At 40.5% G+C, this 13952-nt stretch overlaps 1 protein-coding gene across 5 annotated transcripts in view; it reads left to right on the top strand.

Moving 5' to 3' along the window:
- ATP11C (ATPase phospholipid transporting 11C) overlaps nucleotides 1-13952 on the top strand; it is a 167102-nt gene that overhangs the window by 137170 nt on the left and 15980 nt on the right. For all 5 annotated transcript variants that reach the window (XM_036840109.1, XM_036840108.1, XM_036840107.1 and 2 more), the window contains 3 exons: nucleotides 5597-5724; nucleotides 9947-10082; nucleotides 12576-12641. In XM_036840109.1, the coding sequence (XP_036696004.1) occupies nucleotides 5597-5724; nucleotides 9947-10082; nucleotides 12576-12641 (330 nt within the window). The remainder of the gene's footprint in view (nucleotides 1-5596; nucleotides 5725-9946; nucleotides 10083-12575; nucleotides 12642-13952) is intronic.

The raw sequence follows: 13952 nt of genomic DNA, 5'->3' as shown, positions 1-13952 counted from the left end.
ACATTGATGTTTAAGCTAGCAAAGAAGCTGTGATTCCTGGATAAAGCCTTGGATTAGTTAAGCAATTCTACACTTTTAGCCCTCTGTAATTTTCTGAACATTTTTCACATATAGAATATGCTATATGTTAACTTGATACATAAGTGGGGGATGGGCAGGCATGTTTGTAGGTTTGTTTTAACAGCTAAACTGTATTTTACATTGCTTCTAGTGGAAGTATAGCTACGTAAAGGAGCTATAATGCTCATTGACTCCGAAATTTTGTAGTTAATCTATGAGCAATTCAGTGATTTTTACCAAGCTGAGCTGCTGGTAACATCATCACAGCTATTAGAGACTGAGTTTCTTAATTTCAAGGCATGTTCCATTCCTCATGATAGGAAGTGATTTTTTCCTAATTTCTTGGCAGTATTTTTAAGAGAATGTATTCTTCTCAATGGCAAGCGACTCTATTTGTTTGTTTGTTTGTTTGTTTGGCTGCACCGGGTCTTAGTTGTGGCATGCAGGATCTTTAGTTGTGGCATGTGAACTCTTAGTTGCGGCATGTGGGATCTAGTTCCCTGACCAGGGATCAAACCCGGGCCCCCTGCATTGGGAGCGTGGAGTCTTAGCCACTGGACCACCAGGGAAGTCCCTGCTTTCTTTCTCTTGAACTTGCCTCTTTGCCGTTTGGTATGCTGTCTCTTACATCAGTGCCATGTAATCAGCCCCATGATGCCAGTTAAGCCGATCACTTTATGAATTAATCATCTACCGGCTGTAGAAAGTACCATCAGCCTTCTTGTATTCCAAGCTAACAGTATTGGTAACAGAGAGTTTTATAAACTCTGATGAATCTACTTTTCTTGAACTTTCAGATTACTGTTGATCAAAATGTTTGTAATTCCTCACTTCCTTGGATGATGAATGCAAGTTTAAAGGGACATTTTCAAATTTTGTAGCAAAGTGATAAAGGGAAGTTGGCTTTTTAAACAATGTTTACCAAGCACAAGTTGTATGAAGAAAGAAAGGACTTATTCCCTATAAAACCCTGGGCTGTTGGGGGTCTGGGGGTCTGCTTAGGTTCCCATAGGACTTGATGTTTGCCTTCGTCAGTTGCTCAACTGGTACATTCATTCATTTAGCAAATACTTCTTGAGTGCCTACTGTGTGCCAGGCTAAGTGCTTGGGATATAACAGTGATCAAAACTCTTTACCGCATGGAGCTTGTGGGTACAGTGAGTGATAGGGGGAGAGACAGACAGCAATCAGACAAACATATTATGTTGGGTACTGATATATGCTCTGAAGGAGAAAAAAAAGCATAATAAATGGATAGAATGTGACTGGGGAAGAGAGCTGCTGTTTTAGACAAACTGACCTGGAAAGTTCTCTCTGATGAGGTGACGTTTGGGCAGAGATCTAGAGGAGATGAGGGAAGGAGCTAGGCAGACATCTTAGAAAAAGTGTACCACGTAAAAGGAAGGTCTCTCTGAGGTAGTGATGTATTGTACATATCTTTAGTTTTCGCTTTGGCCTTGTGCTAAATGTAGAGACCTTTATTGCAGATATTTGTGGAATACATACAGGTAGTCAGCCTTTTTCATTTCAGGTCTACTTCAGGTGTCCTCTGCAACCCTGGTACTTGGAGAGTGAGCTATGGAGAATGTAGAAATGAGACCAGGATGCAGATTATTTAAGCAAAAAGCAACTCTTTGTTTAGCAAAGCCTAGGTTAGCACTGGACTTTCTTCTGCATGAAAAGATACCCTTTATAACAGGTATAACAAGAAACAGTATTATCAACTAAACCTGTTTTGTTTTGTTTTTATAAATTTATTTATTTTATTTATTTTATTTTTGTCTGCGTTGCGTCTTCATTGCTGCGTGCGGGCTTTCTCTAGTTGCTGCAAGCGGGGGCTACTCTTTATTGCGGTGCATGGGCTTCTCATTGCGGTGGCTTCTCTTGTTGTGGAGCACAGGCTCTAGGCATGCGGGCTTCAGTAGTTGTGGCTTGCAGGCTCAGTAGTTGTGGCTTGCGGGCTCTAGAGCACAGGCTCAGTAGTTGTGGTGCACAGGCTTAGTTGCTCCGCGACACGTGGGATCTTCCCGGACCAGGGCTTGAACCCGTGTCCCCTGCATTGGCAGACAGATTCTTAACCACTGGGCCACCAGGGAAGTCCAATTTGTGTCACATTTAAATGCATTTTATTAATCAAAAAACATTTTATATATGTGAAAGATACATGTGAATATGGGATATTATTTATTCAGGTCACAGATGATGGTTGCATGACAACATCTAGCACTGTGTAGAAAATACTGAACTCAATAAGTATTAGCATCAAAACAAGGTTCATTATAAAAACCTTAATATTTTTTTCAATAAAGGAATATTTACAATATCAGATCAGTCCTTTACAAATATGTTTTCGCTTCCAGTCTCTAGTCATTCATTCATCCATCCAATATTTATTGAACGCTTTCTGCATGCCAAGTTCTGTTCTAGGAGTTCCAGATTGTCAAAGCCAGTAAAACACTTGTAGTTGATCACATTAGGTTCATTACTCAATGCAACAAGAAAGAGTGTACACCATGAGGAACAGTGAGGCCTCTTAGGAAGCAAGTGTTAGAAAAGTCTTGTAAGATTTGGGCTTGAGTTAGGTGATTTGTGGAAGGGTTTAAGGAGTAGGGCCTTGCTGGGTGCTGTTAGCAGATGGGGGTAATTTTATGACTAAGCATGTTAGTAAATCTTATCCAGGAAGCCAACATGTCATTGGTCAAGAGGCAGTAGTCACCCAAATCAGCCAGAACATAGATGTTGGTCATTATTGTGATTTGGACAATATTTATATTCTGTCTGTGTTCAAATGTGATTACGGAGTGTTTTTGTCTCGATACATTGAGGTCACACAGTGGCCTTGTTTGATGTTGCTGTTCTGTGAAATTGTTCATGTTCTACAGAGTGCCGGTGCCTAGCTGTGAGTGCCGGGCCAGCTCTTGAATGTCAGGGGCTGCTTTGCTTTTTCTCAAGCTACAGCTATCAATAAATAAATAAAAATCCCTGCCCACATAGAGCTTAAATTCTAGCGTGAAGAGAGAGTAAACATAATAAATTTATCATGTAAGTTAAAAGGTGATTAGTAATATGGGGGGGCACAGGATTGGGGGGACTGTGTTCAAGAGAGAGGAAGTGGCAAGGTAAATCAAGATTGGTCTCACTGAGAAGGTAACAGACAGGTAAGAAGCTGGATCGAGGAGTAAGACTTTATATCCCCACCATTGTAGGAGCTTCTTTACTTTCAGAGATAAAGGAATCCACTGGAGAGTTTGAACAAAACAATGATTTGATTTGACTTATTTTCCAGTAGAGCTACTTGGGCCATTGTGTTGAGAATAGACTGCAGGTCAAGGGGAGAAGAAGCCGGGAGACCAATTAAAGGCTTGCAGAGTGGTCACAGTGGAGGGGCTAAGAAGTGGTGTGGTTCTGAATGTATTTGAAAGTGGAGCTAGTAAACGCTGCTTAATAGATTGGATGTGGCTTGTGAAAAAGAGGAGTCAAGGATGAATCCAAGATTTCGGTTCTGGTTGATCAAAAAGATTTTGTTGCCCTTTCCTGAGACGAGGAAGACTTCAGGAGGAGCAGGTTTGAGGTGAGGGCAGGTCAGGAATTCAGTCTTGGACGTAAGTTTGAAATATGCTAGACACCCAAGAGGAGATATCAAGTGGGCAGTTGGATATATGGGACAGGTTTAGGCTAGATATGGGAATTTTCAGTGAATAGGTTATATTAAAACCACAGGACTAAATGAGATCACCTAGAGAGCGAGCATAAATAAAGTTCCAAACACCGAGTGCTGGGACACTCCAACACAGAGGGCTCAGGGAGAAGAGGAGCCTGAGAAGGAATGGCTAGTGAGGTAGGAAAAGAATCACTCATTTCAAAAGATTTCTTGAGCACCTAAGGGGTACCAGGCACCAAGGTAGATACTGGGGTTGCAAACATTGTGGGGCCACTCACTGAGGTAGGGGACATGGGAGGAAGCAGATTTAAAGGGAAAGTTAATGAGTTTGGTTTTAGACATTTTGAATTGCAAGTTGTCCTGTGGGACAACCAGCAGGAAGTTGGAAATTTTGGTCTGGAGCCTAGGGAATTCAGGACCAGAAAGAGTCATGACCATGTGAATATATTTAGCTTTTATTTTTGTGAATATTTATTTAATCCGTAGTAAATGGCCACATTCAATATCATAAATATACTCTGGAGAAGGTGATAGTGATATTTAAAACCATGTAAGGGGCTTCCCTGGTGGCGCAGTGGTTGAGAGTCTGCCTGCTGGTGCAGGGGACACGGGTTCGAGCCCTGGGCTGGGGGGATCCCACATGCCGCGGAGCAACTAGGCCCGTGAGCCACAACTACTGAGCCTGCGCGTCTGGAGCCTGTGCTCCGCAACAAGAGAGGCCACGATAGTGAGAGGCCCGCGCGCCGCGATGAAGAGTGGCCCCCACTCGCCGCAACTAGAGAAAGCCCTCGCACAGAAACGAAGACCCAACACAGCCAAAAATAAATTAATAAAAAAAAAAAAAAACATGTAAAATATTAACCCAAAAAACTGTGACACAGGGGCTTCCCTGGTGGCGCAGTGGTTGGGAGTCTGCCTGCTAATGCAGGGGACATGGGTTCGAGCCCTGGTCTGGGAAGATCCCACGTGCCACGGAGCAACTGGGCCCCGTGAGCCACAATTACTGAGCCTGCGCGTCTGGAGCCTGTGCTCCATAACAGGAGAGGCCGCGATGGTGAGAGGCCCGCGCACCGCGATGAAGAGTGGTCCCCGCTTGCCGCAACTAGGGAAAGCCCTCGCACAGAAACGAAGACCCAACACAGCAATCAATCAATCAATCAATAAATAAGAATGCGAATTTCTTTAAAAAAAAAATGTTATAAAACTGTGACACAGACTGGCCACTGCTTATATTTAGTTTCCCTAAGGGGTTCCTGTCTTACACTTAATGGGTCTTCATTCGCTGAAAATCTTTTGAAAGTTCTTAGTTAATATCCATTAGAAATAGAGCTTATCAGCCACATAGTACAGGGAGATCAGCTCGGTGCTTTGCAAACACCTAGAGGGGTGGGATAGGGAGGGTGGGAGGGAGGCGCAAGAGGGAGGAGATATGGGGATGTATGTATATGTATAGCTGATTCACTTTGTTATAAAGCAGAAACTAACACACCATTGTAAAGCAATTATACTCCAATAAAGATGTTTAAAAAAAAAGAGTTTCTCCTTTATACATATTTATATATAAATTTACTTGGACTAATTAATAAAAAGATAAGCATATATATTAAAAAAAAAGAAATAGAGCTTATAGCTTGTAAACATTCTGAATAAGATCGTATTTTAAAAGGGAGGGTATTTTAATATGCATTACAGTATGTTAGTTTCTTTTCTATAGTGGTCAGTTAGAGTGACCTTATTTACAAAACCTCCTTTGCTGTCACAAAACGTGTGAAAGGAAACTGTCTTGTTTTAGCTTGTGATTTTTTCTAAACACTTAAATATCCTCTTGCAGATGATTGTTACATTACCTTTCTCTTCTGTGGTTTGTCATTACAGCCACTGTATGATGCCGCTTACCTTACAATGTACAATATCTGCTTCACATCCTTGCCCATCCTGGCCTACAGTCTACTGGAACAGCACATCAACATTGACACTCTGACCTCAGATCCCCGATTATATATGTAAGTTGAACATATGTAAGTTAAACGCCACCCCCCCCAAGACTTTCAAAATTGTGGATTTCATTTTATCTACAGGTAGGAAGGACACAGAACTGCCCTCCTGGTTTGATTACATGGTTCTGTTCTGAACTTTTAGCTACTTAAACCAAACCATCCAGCTGGAAAATGATGTGTTTCCTAGGTATTGGTATATGTCCTGTAGTTGAATGGGTATGAATTATTTAGTTCAAAATCAGTAATTCCTAAAACTTTGCCTACATTGTCATAGAGTTCTAGAGTCTTAGATGGAGACACAATAGTTTAACTACCCGCCACCCCCCACCTCCCCCAAGAAGGGCCACACAAAGATCTCTCGTAGTTTAGAATATTGATCCCTCCCTGTAATGTATTGAACTGATGATGTTACCTTAGGCTTTCTCTTGTAAACTGCCCCTGAAATATAGCCTCCGGAGTGCTTTGTTAGCCGCATTCTAAAATGGCATTGTTGAAGAAAACAATTAAGTCATCAAGCCATTATATTCATTTTGTGTTAGTTGGAAATAGATGCTTTTCTCTATGGGTGGGGGACTTGGCACTAGCCCCAGTTGCTTAACCTTTGATTAAATTGGAGTTTTATAAGTGAAGCTTACAGCTAAAGATAAAGATATTAATTTACAGCAGGTTGTAAGCATTGCTAAATAGTGGGTAGCAAGTGCAATAGAGAGACTTGGGTGTGATTCATTGGTGCAAAGTGAAGGTGCACAAATTTAAGGGATGTCTTTAACCAGTATGACTCATGAAACTCACATCTAGGAATTGTTAGACTTAACCAGGTTTATAAAATTAGTTGTCATTTTAAAGGTATTTATTATAAAAAATTTAAAACATGCAAAGAGTGTAGCAAAAATACTATTTATATAGTGAACTTCCCTGTCCTTACCACTCAGCTTCAACAATTATCAATTCAGGGCCAATCCTGCTTCATTAACAACCTTGTCTTCTCTATCAAGGACTTATTTTGAAGCAAATATCAAACTATATAAAATAGTTACTTCAGCATGTATCTTTTACATGTACTGTTATAACAGTACACTATCATACCTGAAAATTTAACAAGTCCATGATATCAAATATCCAGTCAATGCTCAAATTTTTCCAGTTGACTCAATTTCTTTTTATAGCATGCTTGTTTGAAACAGTATATAAGGCCCATATACTGCAGTTGGTTAATATGCTTCTTGAGACTCTCTTAATCTTTAGGTTAACTTGGCAATTTATTTGTTAACGAAACCAGATGATTTATCTTGTAGCATTTCCCCCAATCTAGAGTTTGCTGATTGCCTCCTCATGGCATTAACATGTTCTGCTTTTCCCTGTATTTCTTGCAAAGGGTATTGTTAGATCTAAAGGGGAATCGTAGAAATCTTGGTAGAAATCTTCCAGAGCATCAGCTCTCACACCCTCTTTTTTTTTAAAAAAATGAGGACCCAGGGCCCAGAAATGACTTGCCTAAGGACACAGCGTATAACAAGAGGCCAGAGCAAGATCAGATTTCTATCCTCCTGATGACCGGCCCTGTGCTCTTTTCCACAGGCTGGTGGTTTTCAAAGATTGAGTAGCAGTGTTCTGTTTTCAGACAACAACTAAAGTGAAGACCAGTAGTGCAGTTACTCTGGTTGAAGAGGGGTTTGGGTGGCAGTGAGCAGAACGCCTCCCGTTCCGTCCCACCAAGGGCTCTAGCGAATCGCCTGCACTCTGACCCCAGCTCTGCCACTGACTCTGCGGCCTTGCTCAGGTTACTTGACTGAGATGGGCCTCAGTTTCCTCTTCAGTAACAATAGATCTAATCACAGTGTTTTGGGGGAGGATTAAATGAGTGACTACATGTAAAAACTTACAGTGGTGCCTGGCACATAGTAAGTTTCCAATAGGTGGTAGCTATTAATCTTATTATTCTAACACCCTTCTCCACATCACTTCAGGGCTATGCTGAGCACTTTCATACCTTAAGAATGTTGAAAACTTGAAGCAAGCTGTTGAGTACAAATTATTAAGGGTTTCCATGAAGTTTTAGTTACCGCATGCAGGTGTAGCTCATGAATTTTTAAGCAATTTTGCATAGAGGGCATACTTGCCACATACGATGGAGAAATGAAAGCCATGGCATACCTATCACCCAGCCCAAAATGCAGCTTCCTGCCTGCCGCTCTGATGAGACGGTGCTCTCAGCCTGTCACTGTATTGGAGATTGCTCTGTTACTCTGAGCATTCCTTTGTAAACGTGAAGCTCTAGTCTTCATATGTGTCTCTCTCTGCATTTGTACCATTTAATGTTACTTGTGGCCTTGTGTAGCATATTATAGATATCACCTTCGGGGACTTAGTGACACAGGCGTTTACCAAAAGTTTTGATGTGAAATGTGACATAACTGGATCTTTTCATATTTTTTGAGAGAAATTTGAAAAGTAAACTGTAGTTCTTTTCTAGAGGGTAGAGGCATAGTCTGTTTCTTCTACAACTTTAAAAGGCAAAAGCAAGGTCCTGGCACACCTACTGCCTCCCATTGTATGGAGGTGCTCAGGCCTGTGCTGCTGGTCAACTGCTCCTCCCCTCCATCTTCATTCCCTCGTGTTGCCCCTCATGTCGGCTATCATATTCTGAGTTAACAACAGGTTCACCTGAGCGCAGCTAGAAAACCTCAACTATAACCCAACACACCATGACTCCCCTTCCTTTCTTCCCACGGCATGTAATGCAAATCCAGTGACTGGCTGGAAAGACAGGAACCACCTCCTGCCTCAGCCCAAGTCAGTGACTCTCAAAAGCCTCATTGGCTGGCAGTTGCTGGGCCCTCCTTGCAAGGATCTTTAAGGGAGGTGCCTTCCCTGTGGCTCCCAGTTGCCTTGGGAACATGACTTACTGGCTGTGGGGAGAGCTTGTTTCTGGGAAGCAGCTACCTCTTTCCCCCTGCAATTTTTCCAAGGCAAACAGCAGCATATTGCTTTATGCATCCCCCTAACATTGCTGATTTCTGTGTGCACCTGGAAATCCTAGTAGGTAAAAGTTGCATAATTGCTATTTTTTCAGGAAACCCTGCAGCACTCCATACCAACTGAACGAGGATCAGTTGTATTTACATCACAAAGGTCTTTCTTATTCATTACAGCCCAGTGACATTCTTGGTAGTATTGGCAACAGGTGTGCTATTTGAGTGATTACATATCTTTTGATAAATGTTAAGAGGAATTTGAAATAGAAGCTAAAAGAATTCCATGCACAGACCCATCTTCTTTTTGCCCCATTAGAGTTGTTAGCCTCCTTCAACATTCTGACTTGTACCCAGAAGACTGAGCTATTTTTGACAGATGTTAAACTTTTGATCTGGCCACCTACCATTTATCAAAGCATGGCTGTACAGCTTCAAACATGTTATTTGACTCAATTTTAAAAATATAAAGGGTACCCCAAGACCTAAGAAAGGTTAAATTCCCAGGAAGAAATCTTGATTAAACGAAATATTTTAACAATCATAGTTGCAAAGCCATGGTAGCTTGGTTGAGAGCATGTGATTTAAAGTCAAATCAGTCTAGGATTGTATACTAGCTCTGTCCCTTACTAACTGAGTGAACTCTGGCATACTGCTGTACTAGTGGTTCCCAAACTTTACTGCACATTAGAATTACCTGGGGAGTTTTAAAATTATCCTGGTTGCCCAGGTTACACCTCATGCCAGTTAAATCAGAATGAGGGTGGGAGCCAGGCATCAATGTTTTTAAAGATCCCCTGGTGATTCTAATGTGCATCAAAGTTTGGAAACCATTATGATACACCTTTGTGAGGCTCATTATTTGTAAATGGTAGTGATAAGAATACCTATCTCATGTGGTTTTTGTGTATACAAAAATGGACAATATAAAACTCTTAACCCACTTTTATAAGCGTATAATAAGTACTCAGTAAATGAGAGCTAATTATTATTGATGATATTATTGTCAGTGGCCAGAATTTTAACTTAGAAGCACTTTGACAGTTTACTGCAACACCTCAGACAGGAGGTGATTGCATAGAGACAAACCTGCAGCTCGGTCTGGGCTTTTTTCAAAAGCTTACCAGTCCCTCAGGGATAGCTCCCTTCATTCTAACAGGGTCAAACCCCATGCGCACCTTTGGCGTTTCACTGTATCTTTAAATAAACAGCCTACAGAGATTCATTAACTTGTGTTTTTTCCCATTTCTCAATAGGAAAATTTCTGGAAATGCCATGCTACAGTTGGGCCCCTTCTTATATTGGACATTTCTGGCTGCATTTGAAGGAACAGTGTTCTTCTTTGGGACTTATTTTCTTTTTCAGACTTCATCCTTAGAAGAAAATGCAAAGGTAAAAAAAAAAATGTCATTACATCTTTTGGTATTATAAGCATGGCTTAAGTTTTTTTCCATAGGCACTGGATCTATCATACACACAGTCGAGCTGTAATCATTTTGCAAATTATTTTTCTAAAGGTATGGTATTTAGTTCTCACAGTGTCCTTAGAACAATAGAAGTGTTGAAGTGAGAAATCACTTCCTGCATGCACGGCTAACTAGACAGCTTATGTGCAAACCTCTGGAAGCTTAACTTGGCTGTAATTTTACTAGATGAACAGAGTTCTTGGGATTTCAGACTTTGGACCCGTACACTTTGATGTGAGCAAGGCTTTTCCTGTTTGTTTGTTTGTTTGTTTGTTTGTTTATTTTTGGCTGTGTTGGGTCTTCGTTTCTGTGCAAGGGCTTTCTCTAGTTGCGGCAAGCGGGGGCCACTCTTCATCGCGGTGCACGGGCCTCTCACTATCGCGGCCTCCCTTGTTGCGGGGCACAGGCTCCAGACGCGCAGGCTCAGTAGTTGTGGCGCACGGGCTTAGTTGCTCCACGGCATGTGGGATCTTCCCAGACCAGGGCTCGAACCCGTGTCCCCTGCATTGGCAGGCAGACTCAACCACTGCGCCACCAGGGAAGCCCTGGCTTTTCCTGTTTTAAAAGCAAAGTCTGTCCCCACTCAGTTCTTACTCATAGTAGCCTTCCGTGCTTAGAGTGGAAGGGGGTAGCTGCCGTATGTTTGCAGTATTTGCCCAATAGTTAGGGAATTCCCTTCTCTTCCTCCTTCCTTTCCACATGGGAGCATAGTGTTTTCCAGAAAGGCTACACAGATCCTGCCAGTGTCTTCCCAGCCAGCGACTACATAGGTCAGCACCTGCATTGGGGTGATTTTGCCCTTGCTGTGCTCTAGGAGAGAATTGCCAATGGGGTGAGGTCTTCCGGCAGCCACACAGTGGAAAATCAAACCCACCACCTTGCATGCTGCTTTCACTATGTTCTTTGCTATTTCTGGGCTTCCTCTTTTATGGTCATTCATTGGTTATAATCATATGAAGCAAAGCAAAGGTTCAAAAAGACTTTACTGAGTACACTGACTATGTCTAGAACCGAGGCAGTCAACATCTGTTACAGAAGTGATAGGCTCAGTGAATTTGAATGATACTTTGAAATTAGGTACTACAGTTAGAACCTCTCTAATTTGGACTCACAGAAATCAGTTTAGTATGAATCCATTAAAATTATTAATCACTGAGTAAATGTTGAGGAAATACAGATCTAGTACTTTAGAGTAGGCACATGTAGCGTTTGCCAGGGAGACGGCCCTACTAGATCTCTCTGTGTATCCTCGGGCCAGTCCCTTCAGTTTTCCAAGTCACCTTTGCCCAACAGTAAGAAGAAGAAATTCGATTTTATGATTTCTCAGGTCCCTTCAGCTTTATGACTGATTCTGTAACTCCAAATTTTTATTTTGTATTTATTTGCCACATAAATTGTATAGAGCTGACTGTACCCTCCTGCAATTCTATTGACATGGTTCATTTGCTCAGCAAACTCTACTGGTGGTGCATGGGGAGCCTCAGCCCACCCTGTGTCCAAGTCATCACTCATTTTGAGTTCATGAAGTCCAAATGAATTAGATTTTATTGTATATGTTTGCTAAAATTACAGTAAGTATAAGGACTACTATCAGCAATTAAACATAACACCATGTACGATTTGATCAAATCCTTTTTTTGCTATTAACCTTAATTTTTTGTTTTTATTTTTTTAAAACCTTTTACATTTCATTTTCTGTTTTAATGTTATGCATTCAGATCTTGACAGCGTTTGGTAAGCATATGTGCCATTCATTGCCATCGTTTGGGTTTATATACATGGTATCTGCTTTTCTTTGATGTGCACATGCTGACAGCTCTAATATTTACAGCCACAAAATTGACTCTATTTTATTTGGTTTTTTTTTGAGATATAATTGACATATAACATTATATTAGTTTCAGGTATATAACATAAGGATTCGATATTTCTATGTACTGAATGGTCACCACAGTAAGTCTAGTTACCCTCTGTCATCATATACTCTATTTTTAAAATGTGAGTTCATTTGTCTGCAAATTAGTCTTTATGTATACATAGAGATCTTTAGATCTATATTATAGGAAAAGCCTATATCAAACTCTCTAGATACAGGAGCCATCCAAATGAGTTGTTTTTATGAACGTTACTGTTAGTGGAATAGGGTTTTTCCTGCCTGTATCACACCAGTGTGTTCCCTGTTTTATGCTTCATGGAATCACGAAATAAACCCTACCAACCACGCATGTGGTGTACCTCTCCAAGAAAATTTAGGCTCACAGTAAAAGCCAGCATTTTGGCCTGATCTTTTGAGCAGATATTTCCCTGAACAATTTATACAAAAATCTTTGGCAGTTACACTCAAGATTAAACTTGGCTGTTTATTATTTTAAGCAAGCTTGTGTATTCATGGTACATGTAATTGTTGAATGTTTTTCAGGTATATGGAAACTGGACTTTTGGAACCATTGTTTTTACAGTCTTAGTATTCACTGTAACTCTGAAGGTTAGATTTTTATTTATTCAAATATATTTAACACCATTTTTGTAATACTTTCTGGTCTTATATCTTTTTTGTCTTCTAATCTTTATTTTTACTGCGAGTTGTTATTCAAGTCTGAATGCTTACTAAAGTTATGTGTGATATTAGAGATTTGGACATTTATATACTATTTGTGATCCATTTTTTCCAGTATATTGCCTATCCTCTTTTTTTTTAATACACCATACTTATGTTGGAAATCTGTTCCTTCTTTCCTGCTATTTTTGAGATGTTAAGTGGTATATAAATGGGCTATGTGTATGTGTGTGTTTCCATGTTAAGTACTTGAATATTTTTTAAAGTTATATATCTGTTTAAGAATGCCAGTCCTTAAAGGAATTTGGGTACTTAAGAGTTGAATATAGGTGTCCATGAGCAAGATATGTGTGCGAAAGAGCTTGGTAGTGATGACGTTTTGTATAATGTATTCATCACTGAAATTTACCCATATTTGTGATGAAATGCATAAGAATATACAGCAGATAACATACAACGAAGGCAGTTTTGGCAAAATCATTGGCATTAACATGCAGCCATGTAATGCTGTGTGCTGAATACTACCCTTGAGGTTCTTGAGTTGGGACTCCCTTATAGTTGAAGGTATAATCAAAATTATTTTGATCATTCCAGTAATAAACACATCACATGGGGTTCAAGAATGAGTACCTTTAAATGAATTCCAGTATGCCCAGTGGCCAGAATTAGAATTCAGAAGTATAATTGACAAAGGACCTCTAATCATTTCCCCTCTGAATTTTTATACCTGCTTCATTTCTCGTACCGAATACAACTAACATGTTTGCATTATTCATCTGCTATTTCAGTAATATTTTAGGACTGCAAAAGAAAATGTTACAATTCATCTCAGTTTAGCCACTTACTATCTGGATGTCCTTGGGCAAGTGACCTTGTTTCTCAGTACTTCCATTTCCTCTTCTATAAAATGGAGATAAAAGTACCACCCACCTCCCTTAGGATTTTTTTGTGAGAAGTCAATTAGTGAATACATACAAAGCAGTTAGAATGGGGTCTGGCACATAGAATGTGCTCAGTACAATAGATGCTAGTTGTTATTTACTATTATGTCTCATAGGATCATAATTTGAAAGGGAATCCTCCCCACCCTTTTTTACCCCTGGCCTTGCATATGGCCCCAGGGCTTCCAAGCACCCTTCATAGCTAAAGTTGGCCTTGCTGCAGCATCTTTCACCTGTCCCTCAAAATCCATCCACTCCCTCTTCTTTGCATGAGTATTACTGTGGCATGTTCCCTAGC

The sequence above is a fragment of the Balaenoptera musculus genome, chromosome X (genome assembly GCF_009873245.2).
Source record: "Balaenoptera musculus isolate JJ_BM4_2016_0621 chromosome X, mBalMus1.pri.v3, whole genome shotgun sequence".
In the NCBI taxonomy this organism is placed as follows: Eukaryota; Metazoa; Chordata; class Mammalia; order Artiodactyla; family Balaenopteridae; genus Balaenoptera; species Balaenoptera musculus.
This window is presented reverse-complemented; position numbering and strand designations above follow the sequence as displayed.